The sequence below is a fragment of the Danio rerio genome, chromosome 6, assembly GCF_052040795.2.
Source record: "Danio rerio strain M-AB ecotype USA chromosome 6, GRCz13ab, whole genome shotgun sequence".
Lineage (NCBI taxonomy): Eukaryota > Metazoa > Chordata > Actinopteri > Cypriniformes > Danionidae > Danio > Danio rerio.
In genome coordinates, this window is record NC_141026.1 from 10270827 (window position 1) to 10290440 (window position 19614).

The 19614-nt window shown below is 36.2% G+C and overlaps 1 protein-coding gene across 3 annotated transcripts in view; it reads left to right on the forward strand.

Annotated features, from left to right (window-relative positions):
• The window catches only part of kalrnb (kalirin RhoGEF kinase b), a 172171-nt gene that overhangs the window by 114386 nt on the left and 38171 nt on the right, over positions 1-19614 (forward strand). For 2 of the 3 annotated variants that reach the window (XM_087256077.1, NM_001327989.2), the window contains 1 exon segment: positions 10417-10663. In XM_087256077.1, coding sequence (XP_087112203.1) covers positions 10417-10663 — 247 coding nt within the window. 3 annotated transcript variants of the gene reach the window in all.

Consider the following 19614-nt stretch of genomic DNA (forward strand, 5'->3'; position numbering starts at 1 on the left):
TTACTGGTAGCACTGCCCAAAGAGATGTTTGATAAGGAAGCAAGATTTGTCCTAAGGATATTATTACTGGTTGCAAAAAAATGATAACAGTACATTGGATGGAAGAAAGTTCTCCAAAAGTGTCTCAGTGGATTCAGAGACTTAAACAGGTCTATATAATGGAAAAAATGACTGCATGTCTACAGATGAAAACTGATATTTTTCTAAGGAGGTGGAAAAGTATTACGACATATTTGGATATGTATATTTAGAGATTGCTTAACCTCACCTTAACATGACTGTTATTTGATGTAACTATGTAATACAATGTAACTTGATGTACAGATGTATCCCCTGGAAAGTAATTATGATGGCAACACCTTTTATTTTAATTTTTTTTTATTTTCTTCTTTATTTTTTATTATTATTATAATTTCATTATTTATTTTTATTTATTTATCTTTTTAGGTACCCCCTCGTGTGTAAGGGGTAAAAATGTTTGGGGAAGGGGTTGTTCTGTAAAATAAATATATAGAAAAATCTTAAATAAAAAGTTTCAAAAAAAAAAAATTTTACAAAAATGTTTATTTTCAACATAAATATAAAAACCACCAAGCTGCTTTCTTCAGTTTATTCATGAAAATCTGCATCTGTAAAATGTTGTTATTATAGGCAGTATTATTTATTATATGCATATTTATATTTGTTTTAATAAAAACAAGTTTAGATTTGTCAAACTGTCGAGTTGTGAAGAATTATATATTTTATAATTTAAATTTTTTAAAATGTTTTTTGAATATACGTTTTCGTCTTGGTTCCATCAGTGAAAATTGTGTTGTTAACAATAATATGCCAAAAAGTATTCATCACTGAAATTAACACTTGTCCACGAGTGTTACCAGAATCTGGTGATGTTCACTGTAGATAAACCCTCGCATACGCAAAAAAAAAAACTGAACTATATTTTGAGTTTAAGTGAACTGTTTTTCCCCAGAATCATCTTCAATGTCAACCATGTGTTGTTAATAAAAACAATAAGCTTTTGTCGCCTAATAAAGCAACTGGCAAGTCAAGTTAGTCATGTAATTGCACACATATAGTGTTATTTTTCTGCCAGTCTGCCTATTTTCTCTCTTTTCCTTCAGCGGTCTGTTTCTTTGGAGTTATTGTGCTGCTTGGCCCTTCTTATGTCATTGTGGTTTGAGGTTTGTGAGTTTGTGTGTATGTATGACTTGTGTGTGTGTGTTTGTGTGTGCGTGTGGGAGGCTCAATGGACATTCAAATATAGAACTATATATAGGCTTCTCATATTCTTTAGTTTTACAGACTAGACATTTCTTGACTTGTTTTCGTCTCTGGGTAGTTCGGTTTGGGATGTTGTCAACATTTGCCCCCAGAAGTAAGCTATGACACAAACTCCATTTCAGCATCATACTCAAAGTTAAAAATTAATATAAAAATAATATAATAAATAATGTTAATTCTTTTACTTGAAATGTTTTTAAAAAAATATTTTTGTTGTTATTATTATATTTAAATAATAATAATTTACCAATAACTGTATAGATGTATTTCTGTCTCTCTATATTATTCATTCATTCATTCATTCATTTTCCTTTGACTTAGTGTCTATTTCAGATGTCCACAGTGGAATGAACCACCAATTATTCCAGCATATGATTTACACAGCAGATGCCCTTCCAGCCGCAACCCAGTATTGGGAAATACCCATACAGACTCATACAAGTGGAGAAAACTAAATTTGCCACTAGGAAAAAATATATAATGTTAACTGAGCCGCATAACAGCAAGAAGTTTGCTGGTTCGAGTCCCAGCTGGATCAGGTGGCATGTCTTTGTGGAATTTGCATGTTCTCCCCATGTCTGCGTGGGTTTCTTCCGGGTGCTTTGGTTTCCCCCACAGTCCAGAGACATTCGTTATTGGTGAATTGGATGAACTTAATTGTCCGTAGTGTATGAATATGTGAGAATGAGTGCATGGGTATTTCCCAATACTATGTTGCAGCTAGAAGATCATCTTCTGTGAGAAACATATGCTGGATAAGTTGGAGGTTCATTCCACTGTGTTGACCTCTGAAATAGAGAATAAGCCAAAGGAAATGAATGTATGAGTGTGTGTGTCAATGTGAGAATGTACAGTATGGGTGTTTCCCAGTGGAAGGGCATCCACTGCATTAAACATATACTGCAATAGTTAGCGGTTCATTCCGCTGTGGCGACCTCAGCTAAATAAGGGACTAAGCCAAAGGAAAATGAATGAATGAATAAATAATTCATAAATAAAAATATTTAAAAAAACTGTTTGAGGATTTTGTTTTGTTGAATTATATAGACAATAGTCAAGTTCTAGACTACCATGTTAGAAGAGTATCTGTGGTAAGATATAGTGTTAGTAAGTAGCCAGATGTTTCTTTTTTTTTTTCAAAATATATCAAATCTATGTGTGTGAGAGAGTTTTGTAGTCCTCCATATGTTTTCTGTCTTTATCTCGCATGCACATGTGCGCACACACACTTCCCACTTTCCTTGCCCAGTCTGGGGTGTTGCTTCTCTTCATTTTTTTTCCCTCTCTCACTCTCCTCTCTTCAGTTGGAGCGTCTGCTTGTTTTCCTCTTTCACATGTGGGCAGAACCTTCTAGACTCTCCTCAGTTGTTCAGATGTGTGACAGCTCAGTAATGTCGTTTTTAAAGAACATGATGAGCATTAGTTCAGTTACTGACTTTGCCTGAGACTCGGGATAGGCCGTTTTCTACCTGACTGTCAGCCAATCAGAAGGCACATCTGGCTGGCAGACTTAACTTCTGGTTGGTTGTATTAGCGTTACAGACAGAGCCATGCCCAGGTGGAGGAGTTTCAGACTGCCCAAGAGAACCAGACCTGTGAGTACACATGCCTCTGATAGATTTCAAAGGGGGTTTAAATATAAATGAGAGGTTTTTACATTAGGTAAATGTGTTGTTGTGTACTTCAGTACTGATTTAGGATTTGCTTTAAAGCATAATTGTATGGTTTATGCTTTGAATTATTTATTTGATCATTTATTCACTCATATACAGTATTTTTTACCAGTGCAGTGTGTTAGTTTTGAGATTAAATTGCGTCTTTGTTATGCAATTGATCATTTCTACACAAAATGGCACTGTACACTGCTATAAGTGTATTTAAGTAATATATTTGATTTGAGGTTTCATCCCAGTAACATTGGCTTCTAATTTAACGTGTATATTCTTTTTATTTTCCTCCATAATTATTCTTGACTTACTGTAATTGAAGTGCCTATATATGCACTTTAAATGTAGGAGTGCACTTGCTCATCTGCGTCTGTGTGTGAGTGTGTGGGTTTTGTCCCCATAAGCATGAGCTCACATTTTGGACTGTGTTTTTTGGGTTGCTCAGAAGGGAGTGGCTGTTCATTTTCTTCTCTGTGTTTGTTTATTTAGTCATATTTTTAAAGCTGAAACCTGTAATGTCTTGTAATTTGTTTTGGAGCAAAATGACTAGACTCCTGTTTTTAAAGTAAAAATATATTACTGTTACAATAATTACAACATTAATCTAATAATAATACTTTGATTTGTTAATATATTAATTAATATATGTAATTACATTATTACATATATGTACATTATTACATTATTAATATATGTAAGATAGAGGTACAACTATGAACTCACCGGCCACATTATAAGATACACTGCCCAACTGCTCATTAACACACAAATTTCTAATCAGCCTATCACATGGCAGCAACTCATTTGGGCATGTAGACATGGAAAAGACAATCTGCTGCAGTTCATACCGAGCATCAGAATGGGGATGAAAGGTGATTTGACTGACTTTGCCAGACAGACTATTTCAGAAACTGCTGATCTACTGGGATTTTCATGCACAACCATCTGTAGCGTTTACAGAGAATGGTGTGAAAAAGGGAAAATATCCAGTGAGCGGCAGTTCTGTGGGCGCAAATGCCTTGTTGATGCCAGAGGAGTATGGCCAGACTGGTTCGAGGTGAAATAAAGGCAAATGTAATGCAAATAACCACTTGTTACAACCGCAGAAGAGCATGTCTGAATGCACAACATGTACAACCTTGAGGCAGATGGGCTACAGCAACAGAAGATCACACTGGGTGCCACTCCTGTCAGCTAAGAACAGAAAACTGACGTTACAGTTCACACAGGCTCACAAAAATTTTACAATAGAAGATTGGAAAAACATTGCCAGGTCTGTTGAGTCTTGATTTCTGCTGCAACATTTAGATGGTAGGGTCAGAATTTGGCGTCGCATCATGGATGCAGCAACTGGCAAATCTTCGGCAACTGCGTGATGCTATCATCTCAATATGGACCAAAATTTCTGAGGAATTTTTCCAGTACCTTGTTAAATCTGTGCCACAAAGAATTTAGGCAGTTCTGAAGTCAAAAGGGGGTCCAACCCGATACTAGTAAGGTGTGCCTAATAAAGTGGCCGGTAAGTGTATGTGTTAGGTACGTTGTAAGTGTTGATTTTAAAGGCAATCACAAATATTACACAGACACAACAATAGCAAAGTACATTGTATTTTTTTTTTTTTTTTGTAGTCCTGCTAACATTTCTTCAACGTTGTGGGGCTTTACTTCACCAATACTACAACCAACAGTGGAGACACTTTGATTGAGCAATAGAGAAATAGTTAGTGTTGTGATTTTAGTGACTGTTCTCTGTAAATGAAATAGCTAATAGTCACTTGCCTACTGGTACTAATAAGATGAAAGCGCCAACTACTAGCCTGACATAGATAATAAATCATTTTTGGCTGTTTTCATATGTGTAAATATGTATTTCTTTGAAAATGTTTTAAAAGTTTTTAAAATCTTGTCAGCATTGTCATTTAAACATACCTTTATAATAATTGAAACTTTTAAAGCGTTTTAAAATCCTTCAAATTTTCTGATATAGCCCTAAAGTTTGTCTCAGATAAACATTTTAGTTATATTATTATAGTAAATTGTGCAAAATATATCTATTTCTTATTAATTTCCAGAAATATGCATGTATGTTTGTATGACGTCGGTTGTAAATAAAGGAAAAGTGTCTGCTGAATGTACTCATATGGCACATATGTCTGATTCTCTGTGGGAGATTACGCTTTCCTCATGTCAGTATGGAATACTCTCTTCCATATGGTGGGAATTCCTGTCCAGCTGTAAGGAATCAGGGAGGGAAAACACCCTGAGTTCCCCTGAGGAGGGCGTATGTCTCTCCTACGCCCAATCACACTCTCCTCCATCTCTCCCTCGCTCTCCAGGGAGCTCTCCGCTGTTGTAAATCTACAATTAGAGCCTCCTGTATTTCCACTGTAGCTTTGACAATAGAATTAACATATCTGCAAATGCATTCAGACCTGCTTTCACAAACTCTTGCCTTAGTTAAATATTTAAGCAGCGTTTCTAAAAATGCCTTAGAAAAACACATTACTCATGTGCATCTTAAAACAAAACAATTGCAGTGACGTATTTTCTTTGAAGGTTTTTTTTAGTTTGTTAAAACAGCTCAAACATGCAATTTAGTCTAGGACCAGCTTTTAGGCTTGTTTGTGAAACCACAGGTCAGACTCATACACAAACTCTCATATATGTTTTGCAGATATTCAAGACAGTTAACACAGAAAATAGACTTTTATGTGCAGTACAAGCAGAAATAATCATTTAGACAATACATAGGCATTTGTTTTTTGTAAAACATAGGTGTCAAAGTCAATTCTTTGAGGGCCGCAGCTCTGCACAGTTTTGCTCCAACCCCAATCAAACACATCTGATGTAACTAATCGAGGTGTTTAAGATTCTTTTGAACATCTTGATTATTTGGATCAGCTGTGTTTGATTGGGGTTGGAGCAAAACTGTGCAGAGCTGCGGCCCTCAAAGAATTGACTTTGACACCTATGCTCTAAGAAGATGGGAGCCTCCTGTATGATTCAGTAGTTTTTAAAAATGATTATAATCATTTCAGATTACTGTTGACTTAAATGCCTGGGTGTTTTAAATGGGTGTTAAGTAGGTCTTTTAGTTTAAAAGGGATCCTATTGTGCTTTTTTTTCACTTTCAACTCTGCACTGTTTATGAACCAACATAGGCTCATTCTGAAAATGTAGCCCTATATACATTTCTGGAGATCGCAAATTATGTAGCCAGAGGTAGCTGCATTTCATCTTTAAAACAAACGCTACGGGGCAGTATGATGCCGTTTGTTTTTGCGATTACCGGCTGACCGCTTACCTCCGTATGGACGGCTTTCCTGCTGTTACCAGTTTGTCCAGTTAGATTGCCATGTATGCTAGCGGACTTGAGATTCAGAGAGGAGTTGACCACGACGACGGGTTCAAGTCTGGCGAAGAACGGTTCCAGAAAGTTGGTAAGACAGAAACAAAAGCCAAAAAAAATAAAATAAAGAAGAAAATAACAGGGTGAGAATGTAGTCAAATCTGAAAATGTGCCAAAAATCAGGTGATTTTCTTTTTCTTCAAAGCAAAGATAGCTGTTATATGGAACTTAGGGTATTTATAGTGGCTTAGGAATCGTCTGATTGGTGAATTATAAATTGAATAATGCGGGGCCGGCTGCAAGCAATCATAAGCACGTGATCCTCTCCAATTTAGTTTATGAATAAACTTTACTTAGTTTTAAAAAAGTGTTTTAAATTGAAAACAGTCCACGTACAAACTAGCATATCACCCAGTGTTTCTGAATAACTCTGCGTCTACATTACACTGCTGAAAACGCATATCACATGACCACACTCTCACACACTGGAATGCACTGCATCATATCTACACAGATGAGAGCTGTTCTCGTCGGAGTGTTCATCAAAGATCTACCACTGGATCTAACCTCACTATATTTGTTAAACGTGATATTTAATTTATCTTGTTGTCTATATACAACCATATATTCCCCGACTTTGGCTTTTTAATCTATTACTTGTTCTCAAATAACACGTTTTGGCTGAGACAAGTTAATAATTATTGTAACCGCGTACACAGATTCTGCACATTTGACTGATTGCATGCCTTTATTTCCTATAATGTATAACCTTATTGTTTGTTATACTTTTATAATGACCATTATTGATTATTAAAACTGATATTCAGCAAAGGAGAGGGTATACTTCGTAGTTTTAATGAAAATGAAAGGAGTCATTTATGTTATAGGCTGCGTTTTGTTATAAATATGCATACAGTGAAGATGACGGTCATATAAATATGCAACTACACGACGCCTCAACATTCTGTTAAGTTGCTAATATCAAAATGGAAATAGGCAGTTCCTTATATCATGTTTTCATTTTATTTTTAAGAAAGTGAAACAACGTAGCCAGGGTGATGTGAATGAGGTTATAAAGTAGCCTACACTGTTCCCTTAAAAGATTTACCCGACGTGTCCTCGGGAGGTTATTTTAAATATAAAACTTGCGAAGTCTGAATTTATAAGGAGAGGATGCAAGACTGAACTGTGTGTAGGCTACTTAATATATAAAGGAAAAAGCCCCAATTAGACAGTCGAATGTCTGCAGCCCCGCCTCCGTTTTCAGATGTCGCCATTTTCCCCCATCCATACTAACACAGAGCAGCAGCGTTTTAGAATGAAAATGGCCTCTTTAGCGTAGAAAATTCCGGCATAGTGTGGACGGATGGTGTAACCGTACCAAAACTTATACGTTTTAAACTAAAACATACTAGTGTAAACTGGGCCTCAGTCACTAGACAGCTGCCTCTGGTGGATTCTCTTCTAGTACAGCTGCCGCGAATGGCACTCGCAAGAGAAATTTGAGATCTGGAAAAGCATACACAGTGGCCCCTGGGGGATTCGCTAAAACAAAAACTGCGAAAAATCGTAGCTCTTGGGACGTATTTGGCGCTCTCCAGAAATGTATATGGTGGTATGTTTTTAGAATAAGCCTGAGTTGTAATGAACTCCCTTAAACACATGAGGATTGTAGTCCTGTGTTTTCTCTTAAGAACACAGAAACACACACACACACACACACACACACACACACACACACACACACACACACAGAAACATCAAAATATGCAATAATTCACATACAACAAAAGATGCTGTTTTATGGATCTGACATAAAAAGTTTGTAAACTTAATTAATGAATTAACCTAGTTTAATGCTGTCTGCTGTTCTCAATTTTTTTGATCTATTCAATAAATCATAAATCAGAAGTTTGAACTTGTAAGGCTTTATAGCACACACAGCTTTAAAGGCTCCGCACTCTTCTGAAAATGAGGAGGGAAGCAGCCACTCATTTATATTTAAAGACACATTTACACACATTTAGCTGGATCTCACATTTCCAAGCACTCCTGAGGTGTGTTAATACATGGTACATGTTATTTGAATTTATTTTAATAAAAACAAGGGGACAAGCAATATCCATAACTCAAACAAAGAGAAGAAAAAGAGGAAAAGAGAAACAAAAAAACCCTTTATGTATCTATCAACTGTAATAAAAGGAGCAAAACATAAACAAAAAAATAATAAAACTAATAATAATATAAATATATCCGCTTGTTAAGTGTGACGTCACGCGAAGCGGCTTCCGGGTCCAAGCGCTCTATTCAACTGAATGGGGAGACTCATGAAATGGTAATAATAATTGTTTACAAAGCGATTTAATGCTTTCGAAAATCACGATCGCAGTATATATGTCCATGCCTAATATCCGATGGCCAGAAAGTGATAATTTTTTTTATAAATTGTTACATTTTTGGTATTTGTTATGCAGCAAGCCCAGAGATTGTTGTGTACACTATGATTTTATAAAAAAATTCACTTTAATGTGTTATAGGAATAAAACATATTGTGATCATAAACGAATTGTTTCTCCACTCAAATGAATGGAGGCTTGGACCCGGAAACAGTATTACATACGTCACAAACACGTTACCACTTAACAAGCGGATACATATATAAACATGTATAACATTTACATTTTATTTTACTGAGTGATAATTACATTGAAACATCAAAGTTTTGACATGGCACTTAGAATATGTCTAAATTCTACCATGGTATTTCCACAGTAAAGTTTTATAAAGACACATTGTTGCATCAGGCGTTAGTAAAAATTTGTAATAAAATAAATTGTTTAATTGGGAAAAAGGTGAGTTTAGTTGTAGCTGATCTTCCAGTTGAATGTGTGTTTTGACCATCAGATCGGGGGGTGTTCAGTGCTTTCGGGTGGGTCAGTGCAGTCTAGGATTTAATGCAGTCAGGAAGGAGGTCAGAGATGGACAGACCTCCATAGGAGAACAGCTGTCCAGACCTGCCTTTTCCTCTCTTACTCATCCTGTTTCTCATAGTCTGCAGCTCAGTTTGAGCGGGTGTGTTTGATGAAGATTAGAGCATGTTTCTGTGTGTGAATTGATTTTCTGTCACTGTAGGGAGAGCTTGTCTTGGGTGGAGATGTGTGTGTGTGTTTGTTCAGTGAGCTGTTTCTCTCTGCAGGTTGACCATTCCCTTATTTCTCTCAACCTGTCCTTGTTTTTTCCTTTTTTTGGGATGAATTTTTTGCATGAACTTTAGTGTGAGTGATTCCTGATAGGCGTTCCGATCTTTATCCAAATCAAATATCTAGTATATGAGGTTTTTCCAGGTGGAACCGAAATTCTATTTGGAAATGAATGTTGGGTGGGACTTTATTTTATTGACCAGGGTTTTATTAGATTTTTTTTATGACAGCTGATTATATTAAAACTTGATTTTTATGTATTGTATTAAAACTTGATTATATTAAAACTTGATGATTATGTATTTTTCCTGTACAGTAAAATCAGTAATATTATAAAATAATGTTACAGTTCAAAAGATGCGTATTTTGATATATTTTAAAATGTTACAACTTCTTTATTCCAAAGTTACATTTTCAGCATCATTCAGGATACTTCAAAACTTTAAAATGCTGGTTTGCTGCTTAATTATCAAATAAAAAAATAACTGGGAATGTTAAAAACGGCTTTTTTCGGTTTTATATTTTACTAGAGACATTTTAAAATAACTTATTTTTATTTTATTTTATTTCATTTTATTTTATTTCATTTCATTTTATTTATTTATTTATTTATTTATTTTATTTTACAAATTCATGGAGCCTTGAAAACCATTGTTATAAAACAAAAGTGTATACACTTTTTGCCAGTTGTGCATTTCCACATTTATACGCACACACACACATGATTATTTCTATGTACACACGTCTATGGACCAAGGTGACTATGGAAGAATAAATAGACTGTTTCAAAATTCTCAGTTTCTTTGGCAACAATCTTAAAACTTACTGACCCCATATATTACTGTTCTAAGGTGGTGAGTCACTATATTTTTATAATGTAAGATGATTTCATATATCCCTTACTCTGTATCTGCAGTTGTCGGGTGGCTGCGAGCAGACGGTGGTCCTGCAGGATTTTGTGGCCGGGTCTGTGGGTGAGCTGAGCATTCAGTCGGGTCAGACTGTGGAGCTGTTGGAGAGGTCTGGAGAGCGGCCCGGCTGGTGTCTGGTGCGCACTACCGAAAATTCGCCCCCTCAGGAGGGTCTGGTTCCCAGCAGCACCCTGTCGGTGTCTCATTCACGCAGCAGTGTCGACATGGACTGCTTCTTCCCACCTGGGAAAGGTAAGTCACGCTAAGATACACCGCCTACTAAAAAAGAGATCATCTGTCGATTTCTAATGGCTGCATAAAGCATCATGCTTAAAAATAAGCTATACTCCCATTGGTGTAAGAGTGAGCACCACTTGATGAGGTAATATAGACTGTAATGCGGTCAGATGATTATTGTTATGTTGGTTTGGTGACCATGTATTTGTAAGAAGATTTTTTTGAAGTATTTGTTCACATTTGTTTTGTCAGATGAGTTTAATTTTGATTAATAATAATAAGCACTGGGCCACCGTGCCACCCATCTAGGAAAGGAGGAGATGTAGGGGTGGAAGGGGCGAAGATGGTTGTTATATAAAACTTAGGATATTTATAGTGGCTTAGGAATCGTCTAATTAGTGAATCATAAGTTGAATAATGCGGGCCGGCTGCAAGCAATCATATGCACGTAATCCTATCGAAATTAGTTTGTAAATAACCTTCACTAACTAATGCATTAACTAGCATTAACTAATACACCCATATTGTAAAGTGTTACCTCCCGCAGGCACAGGACGTCAACATGAGGTCCTATTGACGTTATTTTGTTTGGAAATGAAAATCGGGTTGACGTCAGAGCCCAACATCAGGTCAACATCAATGTCCAATTTAAAATCAACCTACATTAAAATCAACCAAATATCAACATCTAATCATGTTACACGTTGATGTTGTGTGAACTTTACCACTATGACATTTAATAGACGTTGAATTTTAGTCACTTTCCAACACAACCTAAAATCAACCAAATATCGACATAATTTGACATCATTATTGGCAACAAAATATTGTTGTCCTTAGACACTGTTTATAATTGCTTAAGTCGGCCAAAATAGGAAATTCCAAACAGCTTTTATAGACTTAAAAAAGTTTTTGCTCATAAAAGGGGAGAGTTCAAGGAACTGGCTAAAAATCGGAAGAAAAGCCGCTATGTAATACACATTCTTTCAATACATCCATGTGTACAAACTTTTTTGTACGCGATAATTCGTTTGACAGCACCAATACAGCTGCAGGCCTAGCTATGTGTATAAATATGTTAATGTGTGATATAAATATCTGATACAAACACCAACACACTTATACAAAATTCAAGAGAATATAAATAACACACCCGGCCATGTAATTACTGCAATGGAATCGAGATGCACAGCAGTGGTGAATGTTTATTGATTACGAAAAATTAAATGCAACCGTTGCGACAAAACTAGACGGCTATTATTAATAATAATAATAATAATTCCTTACATTTATATAGCGCTTTTCTGGGCACTCAAAGCACTTTACACAATGTGGGGGGGGAGAGATCTCCTCATCCACCACCGTGTGCAGCATCCACCTGGATGACGCGACATCAGCCATTTTGCACCAGACCGCACATGCCTGGGGGATGGGGATGGTTAGGAGGCCATGATGGGCAGAAGCCAGAGGGCAGATTTTGGCCAGTTTAAACCCCTATTTTTTTTGAAGGACATCCTGGGGTTTTTAACGACCACAGAGAGTCGGGACCTCGGTTTAACGTCTCATCCGAAAGACGGCGCTTACTGAGCAGTATAGAGTCCCCGTCAATATACTGGGACATTAGGACCCACACAGACCACAGATTGAGTGCCCCCTGCTGGCCTCACTAACACCACTTCCGGCAGCAACCTAGCTTTCCCATGTGGTCTCCCATCCAGGTACTGACCGGGCGCAGCCCTGCTTAGCTTCAGTGGGCGACCATGTAAGAGTTGCAGAGAGCTAGCTGCCGGCTAAATTAGCCGGAGTATATTATTGTGGAGTATAACTTTTTGTTATGAATATTAAATAATACTGTAACATAGTAAACTGATAAACTGTAATAAATACTATAACATGTAAACTGCGGTGCATCATGATGATGTATAATTATAGCATAGAAAACTGAAGCCTGCTGAATAATTTGTTTATTACTACAGTTTTGTCGTACCAACAACAATATAATTACTACGACAGTTTAATTCAAGAAATTATCTATATTATGCTTCTAAACAATATAGTATTTACTATAGTATTTTTTCATGTAACGTAGCTTATACAGTATCTACCACCTCAATGACAGGAAAATATATTTTAGTTCAGTCGAAAATTTGGCCTTCTTCATGATATAAGGATCATGAACAACATATGTGGTTATTTTCTATTTATATCTCCATTGAAAAATGGTATAAATCGCAAAAATATTGAGTTTCCTATGTGTCTCCCATTCATTTTTAACTTCCTGCCCTCCATCTAAATTTTGCACAATCCTAGAACCACGTAATTGAAAACAACCTATTTAAATATAAGACAATAGTACACAAATTAGCAATTAAAAAAATTGTAAAAATGCAATAAATAATATGAACTTAAAGTACTTGACATTTCTACTTTTGCTACACTGAATGCTAAAGAGCAGCCTAAGCATTCTGTTCCATATTACCTTTGTGTTCCTCTGGAGATAACAAAGCCCTGCAGGTTTGAGTTTAAGTAGATGATGAGAGAATCTTGATGTCAGGACGGTCTCTTCCTTTAAGCTGTTGTACACGTGTCCACAGCTCTAAACAGCACGTGCTTTGCTTCTTCCAGGGGAGTCAGGAGGAACAGACAGGGTTTGATCAGTAATTAGCGGGGTGCTTGCGATGCTGTGAAATGCTTGTGTCATGCATGCTTTGATCCAGCTCGGGGATCTGTGTGTGTGTGTGTGTGTGTGTGTGTGTGTGTGTGTGTGTGTGTGTTTGTGTGTGTGTGTGTGTGTGTGTGTGTGTGTGTGTGTGTGTGTGTGTTTGGTAGAGTTTTAATGCATGGACTCTCACAGACATCTGAGATGGCTCAACAGTAGAATCACAATGAACTCTAAAGGTTGTAACTTTTCACAATTCAGTTATGTTTATTTACATTACATATATTTATTTATTTAGATAATGTTTTTATTCTGAGTGACTTAAAGTGTTGGTCCACTGTGATATTTTATACTTTAGTTGATGTGTAATGTAGCTGTGTGAACATAAACAACATTTCTGTATGTTTTACGCTCAAGGTTCAATGCAAAGGGAGACATTTTACAGCAAAGCCTACAGACGAATACAAAAAATACATCTGGGTTAATGAGATAATTAACCCTTCAGGTTACGGGCATACACCTCGTGTAGCAAAGGGCTTGGCCAAAGGCACTGTAATGTTATAGCAGAGAAAGCTAAAATGCCGTCTAAAAGCTGCTTTTTCCACAGAGCTTGTTCTGTTTCTGTATTTGGGTCTTCAAAGGACATGACACAAAGAGAGAAGTGCTTACAATTTAATTTCATTTATGTTCCAGAGAATTATAATAAAGATATAGCTCTAGCAATTGACAAAAGGCAGCTTCCAGAATCTATCCCCGTTCAGTGCTGCATTAGGCTAAAACAGTGGTCACCAAACTTGTTCCTGGAGGGCCGGTGTCCTGCAGATTTTAGCTCCAACCCTAATCAAACACATCTGAACAGGCTAATCAAGACCTTACTAGGTGTACTTGAAACATCCAGGCAGGTGTGTTGAGGCAAGTTGGAGCTAAACCTTGCAGGGAAACCGGCCCTCCAGGACCGAGATTGGTGACCCCTGGGCTAAAAACTCCTCAAAGAAGGAGCAGCTCCAACCATAATAAAAGAAGCTGTTAGTATTTTCATTTGTTAAAATTGATGTATTACATGCATAGTGTCTAGCATTAACTGTATGTTGTAGCGAGGACGTAAACAAGGAAGTAAACAACGGCAAATGCTTTTTGGCACCGCTATCAATTTAGCTACAAATTCTTATCAGTCAAACAGCGCTGCTGTGTCTTTCTATGCAGCTGCTTTCCCTGCGTTCTACATCTCAAATAACAAACTCTTAAAAGATATGTGAATGTTTTATATTTCTTACACATGTTTATAATTGGAAAATATTTGAAAGACACTTGTCAGGTTTTATTTTAGAGAGCAGGCTTGAGGTTCAACTGTGTCCTCTTCATTTTCTGTCTAATTCAGGCTCAAACTGAAACAGCTAAACTGATGCATGGCGATTTCTGGTGACATGGAGCCGATCCATGAATCACCGCACATTGGGTTCTATTTTGATAATCTAGGCACAAAGTCTAAAGCGCAACGCGCAAAAGCATTATGTCAGCGACATGTCAGTTTTTGCTATTTTAAGGACGAAAAAATCTGCTTTGCGCTGCAGCGCATGGTCTAACAGGGTTCAGCTTATTCTCTTAATGAGTTATAGCTGTGTTTTGAGAATAAATCAATCAGAGTCTCATCTCCTATTACCTTTAAGAGTCAGTTGCGTTGTGCCATAGCGCATTTGCTATTTACATTGCAGACTTTGTAAGTGGAAAAACTGAGCCCTTCACTAGCAAGAAAACAGTTAAACAGAGCATCTACAGGGCGAGAATGAGATTTGAGCCTCCTCATTCTTTACTTTCACTAAGGAAATGTGTTGTACGCACAAACATCCATTAGTGTACAAAATTAATTTTGTTTGTTAAACACAAAGACTTGCTTTAAACTATTTGGACCCAATATTTTTGTTGCTCTTTTTAGAAGAGAGAGGATAACAAATCCATACTCTCTTTTTGAAGAAACTATTTTTTAAAAATTCTTCCTTAATCTAATAATTAATATGCACCTGACTAAATGCAAGATTTCTGTGCGTGACACATTTTTAGGATAGTCAAAATAAATAAAAAAAATACAAAAATGTCTTTGTGCAAGGAAAGTTCATACTTTAGGCAAGAGCCAGAAGGGTGCAGCTTTGGTTCTTGGGTCAGTGTGGCGTTTAAGTGTTTCCTTAAGGCCCCATATTGTCTAAAGAGGAACTATCTGTATTGTAGTCCTTTAACTTCCTGTTGTCTCCCTGCACTGCACTTCCTGCTCATTTCTAAACATCCCCAGCAGACCCTCTGGCCTCACGACTGCTTAGGCCAGCAGCTAAGAATAGACTGGGGAAGGGGGAGCCTTTTCCATGTAGCTTTCAAGAAAAATAAATCATCAGAAAACAACCGAAGCAGTGACAGGTCAAGATGACTACTGAACTATGACACGCTGTCTTGTCAAAACTATTGAGATGGATTTCTTTAAGATTTGAAGAGCTGAAACTTGCAGACACATTCTGGAGACACCAAAGGCTTATCTTAAATCTTGTAAAAGGGGTAAAATAGGTGCCCTTTTAGCTGAATACTAGTATCTTGAAAAATAGTACCTTAAAAAAAAATATTTATACTGTCATCTTGGCAAAGATAAACATAATCAGTTATTAGACATTAGTTATTAAAACTATTATGACTAGAAATGTGTTGAAAAAATCTTCTCCGTTAAACAGAAATTGGGGGGGAAATATTTAGGAGGGCTAATGATTCTGACTTCAACTGTGTATGCAAAAGTATTGATTGACTAGATTCATTTACTGTAAATAGTCCACCTCTTTATCTGCAAAACATAAGCAGAAGTTTTTGCACCCCAAAAACGTACCGTCAAAAATATCTGCAGGCATAAAGACTTGAACTGGCCATACAGTTTAGCATATTTGAGTGGAATTTGACAGCATGTGACACTCATCGAACTCAAGTTGTATTAAATTATCCCACTTATTTGCGCTACGCCTATCTATAGCATTGAGTAACAGTGGGGTGTTTGTGTGTGTGCTGCTCTATTTCTGATGCAACCGGATAATGATAAACAGAGAGTAATGTTTTGTAAGATGGAAAGATTTCAGTCAGGCATGGAGGATTTTGTTCAAACAGACTGTTCACTGCACGCTAAGCTACACTTCATTCTGATGACTGGGCGAATTCACTTCTGTTGTTAGAACTGCCAGTTGTCTCATAGTTAACCTGTATGTGGTAGAAATAGAATTCTGAGTAGGGACAACCAGAAATAAAACCATGCACATGCTAAGCTGGCCTTCGTGAGATATTACTATCGGTCAGTTACTTTATGCCAATACATTTTCCCTTTGTTTTAACCGTATGTAAATAGAAAGTTGTGCTTTTTGTGAATTTTTTTGCACACATGCTGGACTTAGGGTGTCAGCAGGGTCCTAAAAATTCTTTAAAAAACAAAATTTTAGACATAAAAGGGCCTAAATTCACTGAAATATGGTGTTGTTGGTCTTAAATAATTTTAAACAAGTCTTAATTTTTCCTTTGTCTCTATACCCAATTGGTACAACCAACAATCTATCTAATAATAAAACAATAAAATAAAATGTTTAACAAAAGATACATTTATTAACTCTATTTATCAGTTTGGAAAGTGAGAGTGGTTTTACATATTACTGTAAGTCAATGCAAAGATGCGAATAGAAATCCTGCAGTGCAATTCGTAAACGTTGCGATTAGCGCGCGAATGAAGCAGGACGAGTTGATCATTTTGCACGTTTGGCGTGCTTAATGGACTTATCGTGCTGGAAAATCTGAACTTCATCGGAAATTCGCGCCACTTTACCCAATCAGGAGTTTGCTCTTGTAAGGGTGTGACTATGACATAAGTGCCTGTTGTTGGTGTCCCAAGGGGAAGTCTTCTTGCCAATAACAGACACCAAACTGGGCTGGGCTCAATTGGAAGCACCGCTGAAAGCTACCATCAGGTATAGTTCTGGCGAAGTTGAGGAACTCACAGATCTGGGTGCACCTCTGAAAGGGACCTCAGAGATGGCGCCAGAGTAGTCTATGCTTTTTATCATCCTTCCTAAAGCACATAAAGCACAGCTATTATCTCAATAAATCCATGTTAGCCATTTAGCAACAAAGCTACAGTCACCGGGTAAATAGAAGCCCTGCCCATGACGCATATCCACTTCTATTGGGGAGTGAATTTGATGTGCGAATGAAGCAAATTTGATGCGCAAATAAAGTGAGTAAACTCATAATGTTCATGTGTCTATTTATGCTCGAATAGCATGATTTATTTGTGCGTACTGCATCTGGTGTGAACACAGCATAACAAATACATCTGTTTAAAAGTTCTCCATAGTTACCTGGTGAGGACGCTGACCTGGAGACAATGTTTGATATAGTTTATCATCATTTTTACACCATTTTGGTACACAATTTTTAGAAAAGTTAGAAAAACTAGGCTTTTGCCCTGTAGTCTGAAATTTCATTCATAATGGTCTTAAAAGGGTCTTAAAAAGTAAAAATTGACTTGGTAAAACCTAATGCTGAACTGGTTATTGAACAAAAAACTGGTTTACAAAGTTTCTATAATTGTATTGTTGCATCAAAATGAGTTTCACGTGATTTAGTAGTAAGTTTTCTACACTGTAAAAAAAATTATTACATTTTAGTTGAATCAAATAAACTTTTCAGGGGTGACACAGTTCTGTTTTACAGTTTTAACATGTATATATGCTAATTGTTTTCTAAAATGAATTTAACCAACATTTTAGAAAGTAAATAAATTCGGTGAATATGAAAATATTATGCAAAAGTTGAGAGAATTTGGTCACACGAAAAGACCAATCATTAAAAACATGCATTATCCAAAGGTTTCAAGTCTTAAACATGCATTTCTGAACGTTGGTTTGAATACGTATAATTAAAAGGACATTAAAGACTGCACATGAAATAAAACTTTTAGAAAGATGTACAGTTAAAGTCAGAATTATGAGCCCCCCTTTGAATTTTTTTCTTTTTTAAATATTTCCTAAAAATTTTTAATAGAGCAAGGAAATTTTTTAAACAATTGAAACATACTTGCATTTTCATACTTGTGTTTCTCAGAATATCTATCTTTTTATGCCCAAAAGGCTATTGTCAACATTTATTTGTGTCTAAATTCTTTTTTAAAATGTGTAACACTGTACACTGTAAACCCAGCTGTTTACTTAAAAAGCCATTACTTAAAATGGAAAGTTTTAGCATCAAAACTTAAAAAGGTGTGTTTAACTTACTTATTAGGCAGCAAAAAAAAATTTCAATTAATTTTTTGAGTTCTCTGAACTGAACATTTTGATTTCTTTAAACGATTCACCATGTCTGTTTAAAATGATTGGTTGCGTTTGAAATTCTGCCTTGACAACCACGCTGATTGGTCGATATATGTTACAGTGGAAGTCAGAATTATTAGCCCCCCTTTGATTTTATTATTATTATTTTTTTTTTTTGGTCTATTTTAAATATTATAATATAATATATTTTTTCCTCTGGAGAAAGTCTGATTTGTTTTATTTCGGCTAGAATGAAAGCAGTTTTAATTAAAAAAATAATAATTTTAAGGTGAAATTATTAGCCACTTTAAGCTATATTTTTGATTAATATCATGCCCAAAACATTATACCCAGTTACCCTAATTTAACCCTAGTTAACCTAATTAACCTAATAAAGCCTTTAATTGTCACTAAGCTGTATAGAAGTATCTTGAAAAATATCTAGTAAACTATTATTTACTGTCATCATGGCAAAGATAAAATAAATCAGTTATTAGAAATGAGTTATTAAAACAATTATGTTTAGAAATGTGTTTAAAAAAAATCTTCTCTCTGTTAAACAGAAATTGGGAAAAAATAAACAGGGGGGCTAATAATTCTGACTTCAACTATATCTTATGAATAACACTAGTTCACTGGTTCTGCCTGAGAGCTCCTGCATGTTTGAAGAGAATGAAACAGCCATATTTTAAAAATCCTATTATTTTTGCTTAACAAAAAAGAAGATGAGGGCGACGCGGTGGCTCAGTAGGTATGCTAAAATTAACCATAGTGTGTGTGTGAATGAGTGTGTATGGATGTTCCCAGTGATGGGTTGTGGCTGGAAGGGCATCCGCTGCATTGCTGGATAAGTTCATTCCGCTTTGGCGACCCCAGATTAATAAAGGGACTACACCAAAAAGAAAATGAATGAATCAAAAAAGATAAAACATATGGAACTGTTGAGAGATTGTTCTACTTTAAAATATTAATACAAGACCTAAGATTGT